Source organism: Lathyrus oleraceus, chromosome 4 (genome assembly GCF_024323335.1).
Source record: "Lathyrus oleraceus cultivar Zhongwan6 chromosome 4, CAAS_Psat_ZW6_1.0, whole genome shotgun sequence".
NCBI classification, from domain to species: domain Eukaryota; kingdom Viridiplantae; phylum Streptophyta; class Magnoliopsida; order Fabales; family Fabaceae; genus Lathyrus; species Lathyrus oleraceus.
In genome coordinates, this window is record NC_066582.1 from 104,559,850 (window position 1) to 104,568,007 (window position 8,158).

At 38.4% G+C, this 8,158-nt stretch overlaps 1 protein-coding gene and 1 pseudogene across 1 annotated transcript in view; one reads left to right on the forward strand and one right to left on the reverse strand.

The window, feature by feature from the left end:
- The window catches only part of LOC127136219 (zinc finger BED domain-containing protein RICESLEEPER 2-like), a 102,576-nt gene extending 97,936 nt beyond the window's left edge, over positions 1–4,640 (reverse strand). Inside the window, exon 1 of the mRNA XM_051062809.1 lies at positions 4,487–4,640. Within this exon, the coding sequence (XP_050918766.1) occupies positions 4,487–4,640 (154 nt within the window). The remainder of the gene's footprint in view (positions 1–4,486) is intronic.
- Positions 4,641–4,815: 175 nt separating this feature from the next.
- Positions 4,816–6,337, forward strand: LOC127136220 (uncharacterized; annotated as a pseudogene).
- The last annotated feature ends 1,821 nt before the right edge of the window (positions 6,338–8,158 follow it).

Below are 8,158 nucleotides of genomic sequence, written 5' to 3' on the forward strand. Positions count from 1 at the left end.
CTATGCCTTGTGTTCAATATAGACAAAAAGGGCAAAAGGGTAATTATACACATAAGTATTATCACAGAAGGAATTGTCAGATCACATGACATTTTCGTGTCTTGGGTAGCAGTGATGTGTTGCTAGATACCGCTCACTGTTTATTATGTTAAATACATGATTTAATATAATTGTCAATGCCGCGAAAACCTACAGGGTCACACACAAAGGACAGATGGATGAGAGATAGAGTAACTAAGGAACACCGTAAGGTACGGTGCCCTTAAGTGAATTGTAGAACATCATAAAGGTACGGTGTACTTAAGTAGAATACGAAATATGGTAAGGTACCATGAGCTTAAGTGATTTTTGGCATATTATAAGATATGGGCCAAAATACACTTAAGTGGGCTTTTTAGCTTGAAGCCCACACAAGTGGTTCTATAAATAGAACCCTTGTGCAGAAGCATTGATTGCGGTTGCATTATTTTCGTTTTCTCTCTCTCTCTCACTCAAAGCCTTCATTCGTACCAGCTAGCACTGAGATTGAAGGAATTCGTTCGTGTGGACTGAGTAGAGACATTGTCATCGTTCAACGTTCGTGATCGCTCCGTGGATCTGCATCAAAGGTTTTGATCGTCACAAAAGATCTGCACCAAAGGTTTCAATCGTCACAAGAGGTAAATATTCTATCACTGATCATGACCATTCGTAAGGATCTCTAAAGGAGAAAATTTTAATTTCCGCTGCGTTTTGGATCGCAATTCTCCTTCAAACGATTCTATCACTGATCATACCCATTCGTAAGGATCACTAAAGGAGAAATTTTATTTTCTGCTACGTTTTGGATCGCTATTCTCCTTCATAGAATACAACTTTTATCTGCTTGCACCAATTCTCATAATTGATGTTCTTGAGAATCAGAAGATTTGCTGGAAAATGCCTCTTTGGATGATTTGTTGCCATGGTGATTTTCTTCCCACAAATCGTTTAAACCGGAGCTCTTAATACCAGATATTGGAAATCCACTACAACCTATGAAGAATTTCAATCAATCTTAATGAAAAAGATTGTTATCACCCACACAATAACAATGAAAAGAGAAGAACAATGAAAAAAGAAAATAAAGAACGATGAAGGAGAAGAAGAATTAAAATTCTGCAGAGTTTCTCTCTGCCCACAAACTGTGGAAAACTTCTTATTCACTTTGCAACTGCAAAATACTATAAATACAATGTTATGAATATTCTATTCACTTCATTACAAGAATAAGGGTTACTCCCTCTATTTATAGATTTAGGTTAACTTGGACCTCAAGTCAAAGCCCAAAACTATAAAAGCCTAAAATAGCTAACACTACTAAAATAGGCCTTAGTCGAAATCCTGTGTGAAGCAACATGCTTCGACACTTCGACACACTAACACAACTCAACACACTAGGTGGTTCAACACATCATTGTTCTGTCGAGCAACCTGCTTTGAAACAAGAAATTATAATTCAAAATATTCTTCAACAAAGTCTCTAAAGACTTCAAAAACCAATTTACTTCTAACAAAGAAATTTATGGACATTCAAAGAAAAGATGTCTTGAGCTCTCAAGCATGTGGTCACAAAGGCTCTAAAGGTATGAGACACCTCTAGTTTTTTTTAATAAGTAAAAGAATATATTGAAGCGAGTATAAGGGATACTCAACCCAATATAAAAGAGAGAAGGGGCATCTTTAGTGATTGAGTTCCATCATATAAGAATGTTTTTTCTTACAACTTTTCAACAAAAATGTTTATTGTAGAATTTTATGGAAGAAAAGTGAATTTGCATAACCGAGGCTAAATTATGTAAGTGAATTGAACCCCGTAAAATTTGAGAATTGGGTCTTTGAACTCATGTTTGATAGTTTTAGGTGTAGGTGCCACTACTAACCGCAATTGTCGAATGAGAAGAAAGTCAAACCTAATAAGCACATGCAAAAAATGGCAGTTGATAGATAAGAAGACCAGCCAATAATCGGACGTCACATATTCATAGCAAAGAGCATTGTACAAAAATAATTGAATTAAATGACATTTCTAAATGCCACATAAAAGATAGTCTAATAAAGATATTTAATAGAAAAACTAAATTATTTTAAACATTTCATCTACTTATTTTATTTTGTATACGTTGTGTTTAACTAAGCAAATATTCATATATATATATATATATATATATATATATATATATATATATATATATATATATACTATTATATATTGGAACACGAGAAAGAAGCAGTCCAAAGGCATGAAAAGAATGTGGGTCTCCACCAAATTGGACATAGGTCGGATCTCATTTGACTCACCATATTTTGATCATTTGGGAAGTCAACAGAAAAATTGAAGTGTTTGCCCACATAATATTTTACATCAAAATTCTCATTCCAAAAGGAAGACACCATTGTACCCTTTAGAGAAACCTATGAGAGGTTACCCTTATGGACAATCCTTTATGGTTTACGCCATCTTCATATTCCAGAATGACGCTCTCAGGAGGCTGAACACCTTTGTTTTTTTGCCTCGAGGTGAGGGAGGAAGTTGTGTCAACCTGTCCTTGCTTAAGAGTCTTGATATACCAGAGATAAAGAGTAGTCACCCCTTCTATGGGTCTCTTTTTACCCTTAATCAAAATACCATATAAATTACTCTTAGAGTCATATGATCAACTTTCACCTTGCACGACCTTCTTCTTTGCATGGCGAGCTTTCTATTCAACAATATTCATATGAGTCATCCTTTCTGCAAAAAGAAAATATAATAAACAATAGATAGAAGAAATAACTTGATTGCAAAATGCCTAAATAAAACCAAACTTACGTAAATACTCATCAATTCTCTTCTCTGAATCATTGCAGCAATCAAGTTTTACCATCTCATCATAATGAATAATTCTTCTAAGAATTCCACATATTCCCTCTTTATGAGGATCAAATAATCATGATTGGAGTCATTTATGGTTACAATGTCGCTTCTCTAATACAGAGGGAAGCAATACTCACCATTTCCTCTGAATATTACCATGGAAGTGCTATCTTGCTCCCTCACCCTCATGAACCTATCATTCTAATTCTTGAAGTTATTCGAGTCGAGGGTGAAAAAGACTCACCATAATAGAGCCTCTAAGGTCACACAACATTCTCTGGACGTCGTCTTTGTGTTGTAGAAGGACAAGAAAATGCCTATAGTAGGTGTGATCTCCAGGAGACCACAAATAATCTCTAACGACCTAAAGAAAGTTCGTATGTTAGTGTTAGCTGGAGATTTCGACAAATAGGTGAAGTTCTTTGGAAGTGTTATGTTTTGGAGAATAAATAAAAATGGTTGTGTCGAAGTTATTTGTTGAAATCTTTTCTTGGGTAAACAAACCTTTCTTGTCGAAGCCTGAGACTTAGAAGATTTTTTGGATCTCCACTAGTTCTCTTCGACGTAGGCGTTTTGACAGATTTGAAGCTTCAAGCGGGAACGATTTGAAATTTAAACGAAGCAGTTTCGTTAGGCCAACACGTGGAAACATCTGAGACATGCAACGCTTGAAAATGTTGAACGTGTCAGTAATCTGTGTAGAGACCGTTAGGGTCGAATTGTTATAAATAGGGGTCTTAGTTTTAGATTTCGGTGTGTTCAAACAGATATACAGAAATTCACAAAAATACTCAAAGTACCAGAGCGAGAGAAAAGAGTTTTATGCTGAGAATGTATGTATGAAGGACACCATAATTTCGTTTCATGTTATTTATTTTATACAAGTTATTTGAACTGAAATCATTTACTGTCTTTTCTTCTGTCGAATTGCCCTTATTTTCAGTATTTCATCATCACTTTTTACCTTTGCATTTACATTTCACCAAGTTTTCATTTCCAATACTTTCTCAAAACTTAAAACGTTTACTTCAAGTCACTTATCTTCACCTTTTCCAAGTACTTTCGTTATCTTTAGAAACCCTTTCCTACAAAGTTATCGCCATTTACTCTTTGTTTATAAAGTCATAAATATCGTTTAGAATTATTGTCAAAACACCTTTCGCTATTCATAAACCAGAAACAAACTTAACCATGAGTCAAATCACCATAATAATAGTTCTTGAGACACATGTCCTAGGATCAATCTAGTCGATCCTGTAAGTTACCAAAATCTATAATATTGGATGACTAGCGGTTATTTGTCAGAAATCACTGGTAAACAAATTGGCACGCCCATTGGGACAGTGTCAAAAGAATTGTTAATTACAATAGTTTGCTTTACTTTTACAATACAAAATTGTTGTTATTCTTTTGGTTTAAAAAATTAGTGTTGTATGATCCTTAGAAGTGTTAGGATAGCCAACAATTCGCAACCTATAACCAACAGAAAAAACGCAAAAAAGATGGTTAATACAACTAGTCAAGGGGAACAATTTCCTCCCCAGGGAACAGACACAATCAGAGCAAATTCGATTGATGTATCCACTGAGATCCCTAGTGCACAGGCCATACCAACATCTGGATCCATGGCTTTGCATAATTCGACAACAATGCCTATTATGTCAAGCGTAGCAGACATTCCTGCAATTTCAACCCCTAGGCCACCAGGGTTCAAGAATTTTAGGCCTTTGAGAGAATACCCATATGGAATGCCATCTACTTCCATGGCGGGACTTCAAAACAATTCTTCCATATATACTCAACCACATAATACGGTTATTTCGCCAATTCAAAATTCTGGCTCTGGCATGAACCATGTAGGTCGAAATACCCAATCACAAGGAGTCCCCACCCTATTACATACCCTTACAACGAATAACCAGGCAGCCTTTAGACAACAAATGGATGCCAGTAACCATGATATGGTAGGAGTTTTGGCCAGAGAAATGAATATCATTTTTTCTCCCCTGGTACAGAATGTGAATAGGACTAACAATGACAATGCCCAAACATACCAACAACTGTCAACGCAGATAGGATGCATAGCAGATTTCCTAGGCGCCCCACAGTCTTTTGTTCGACGCAGGCCAAACCAGGTTATAATCCAGGGAGAAGAACCAATTATAGATCAGGTTCGACCACCAAGGCAAGCGCCTGACGAAAGGGTCATGGGGGAAAGATTGGAACAACAGCCAATTCGACGGGAAGTCCCTGAAGAACAACCTAGGAGAGTGATAATGGTTAATAGAGACCAGGATGCAAACGAAGTAATTCATAGGGTTAGGCGGGGAAAACATGATGGAAAATGACTTAACTAGTATGATAGAGAGAATCATGGCCCAGAATGGTCTGAATACAGGACTTCGACGGCCAAATTATTCCTCTCCTTTATCAGAATATGTCATACAAACAGAATTACCAAGGGGTTGTAAAATCCCTAAGTTCACCAAATTCTTAGGGGACACTAGTGAATCCACTATAGAACACATAGCCAGATACATGACTGAGGCAGGGGATTTGGCGAACAGTGAGAACCTAAGAATGAGATATTTCCCAAGTTCTTTAACAAAGAATGCCTTCACGTGGTTTACAACTTTGCCACCAAATTCCATAGATACTTGGCCTCATTTGGAAAGATTGTTTCATGAACAATTCTACATGGGCCAAACTAAGACAAGCCTTAAGGAATTAGCCAGTATCAAAAGAAAATTCACTGAACCTATAAATGATTATCTGAATAGGTTCCGTTTGTTGAAATCTAGATGCTTTACAATAGTGCCTGAACACGAGTTGGTCGAAATGGCCGCTGGAGGTTTAGATTATTCCATCAGGAAAAAGTTAGATACCCAACATCTAAGAGATATGGCCCAATTAGCAGACAGGGTTCGACAGGTCGAACGCTTAAAAGCTGAAAAGGCCAGAGCGAATAAGAATTATAAAAAAGAGAGGGTTGCTTATGTCGAATTTGAAGACGGGGAGTCTGAAATCTCTGATGACCCTTATGGTCTTGAGGAATTCGAAGTAGATTTGGCTGAATTAAAAGAAGCACCACCTTATGCGTGCAAATTACTTACACCTTCGAATGGCAGGAACCCTGTCGAAACTGAAAAGAATGATAGATTTCCTAAAAAGACTTACACATTTGATGTTACCAAATGTGACGAGATCTTCGATTTATTAGTAAAAGATGGCCAAATGGTAGTGCCTCTTAATACCAAAATTTCTCCGTTAGAACAACGGAAGAAAAGAGGCTTTTGTAAATACCACAAATTTTTAGGCCATAAAACCTCACAATGCTTTCTTTTCAGGGATCTTATTCAGAATGCAATTAGGGATGGCCGCCTCAAGTTCGCTGACAAGGGAAAAAACCAGATGAAGGTTGAAGTTGATCCCCTCAACATTGCTGATACAAATTATGTTTAACCTGTCGAAATCAACATGATTGACATAGGGGAAGTGGAGGCTGTGAAGGCAACAGGAACTGAAGGTTATGCGCTAGATGGAAAGCAGGCTACTGATGGCCTAAATAACGATGTTCCCTTTGGAATCTCTGTCAAAGGTGAACAGGTTGCTAATGTCGAACCAAGGGCCACTGAAGGTCTTAAGGGGAAAGCAACTGAGGCTACAGAGGGCCTAAGAAAGAAATTCGAGGAAATTTCAATCACTGATGGCGCCAATCTAGGTGTCAACATGGTGGATCTGAACCAACCCCCCCCCCCCCCCCCAGAAATGGAGGAAATGGAGAAATGTCTGAAGATGGAGCAAGAGGGGATGTTGTTTGGCTATCCCAAAGCCAATGAAAGCCTACGTGAATACCTTTGGAGATGTTACAAAAGAAATTCTGACATGTTGTTGTGCCCAAGGTGCAGCATCAGGATATGTCGAAGGGTGACTGAGGATTATGAAAGATGGCAACGAACAAAGACTGAGAGAAATTGGAAGAAGGAAAGCCAATTACAGAAGGTGTATCCCACGCCAGGATAAAGCTTTCTTGGTTTTATTGTGCGTTGCTACAAGTATGAAACAGAATGCTTGATGTGTCTCAGGTGTGGGGCAGTGTACAACGGACAATTAGCTGAAGCATTCGAAAGAATCCCATCTAACCAAGGTTGGGACGGACATGGAGGTAACCCAAATATTTATATCTTCGACAAGAGGGGAGCACCTAGGAGGCCAGACAGCCCTCACCCAAGGGCGAAAAGAGTTATGTTTAAACTTCCAGCAGAAGTCCCTGAGGACAAATGGACTCAGGCGGAGTCGAAGAAATAAAAGTGGAAAAGTTTTGAGGATGGAGGAAGAACCTCTTAGGCTTATAGAAAACAGTTCCAGGCATCTAAGAGAGAGGTTATCAGGCTAGAGAACTACAAAGGAAAGAATCCTATGTCAAGATCCCAGTGGAGAAAACATCAGAGGTTGAGGAAGGCTGAAAGAGAGATGAATTCAAAAGAGATTGGAGAATCCAGCAGCGTCAAGGTTCCCCCAAATGTCACAAATTCGACCAAACCACCTGTAGGAAGGAAGTTGTTTCCAGATGAAAACAAAAGTCAGAAAATTCAGAAGGAACAAGTAAGAGAGGAGGAAATGCTCACTGACGACTTTGAGTCTGACGGGGTGTCTTCTATTAATATGAATTGCAATGTGGTCTCAGTCCTGCCATACGAATATAACCAGGAGATGGAGGTTGAAGATAATGAGGAAGTGGATGCTGTGGAGATGGTGAAGCATAAACCAGTGTGTTACTATGTTCTCAACAACGGCGATGTCGAAGAGAAGAACACTCTTTTTGAAAGGCCTCACCAAGGGATGCAGAGTCACCTCAAGCCCCTATACATTAGGGTCAAAGTTGGACATGTGGGGGTGAATAAAGTTTTGGTGGACGGAGGAGCAGCAGTCAATTTGATGCCCTAATTCATGTTAAAGAAGATATGTATGTTCGACACTGATGTCAAACCTCACAATATGGTATTGTCAAATTATGAGGGTAAGATAGGACAGACTCTGGGTGTCATACAAGTGGATCTGATTGTTGGATCAATCACAAGACCAACAATGTTCATGGTAATACCCGCGAAGGCAAATTATAACTTACTACTAGGAAGAGAATGGATACATGGAATAGGGGAAGTTCCTTCGACCATGCATCAGAGGATATCCATCTGGAGAGAAGATGGTGTGGTAGAAAATGTTGAAGTTGACTAAAGTTACTTCATGGTAGAAGTGAACCATGTAGACAAGAAGAACTTC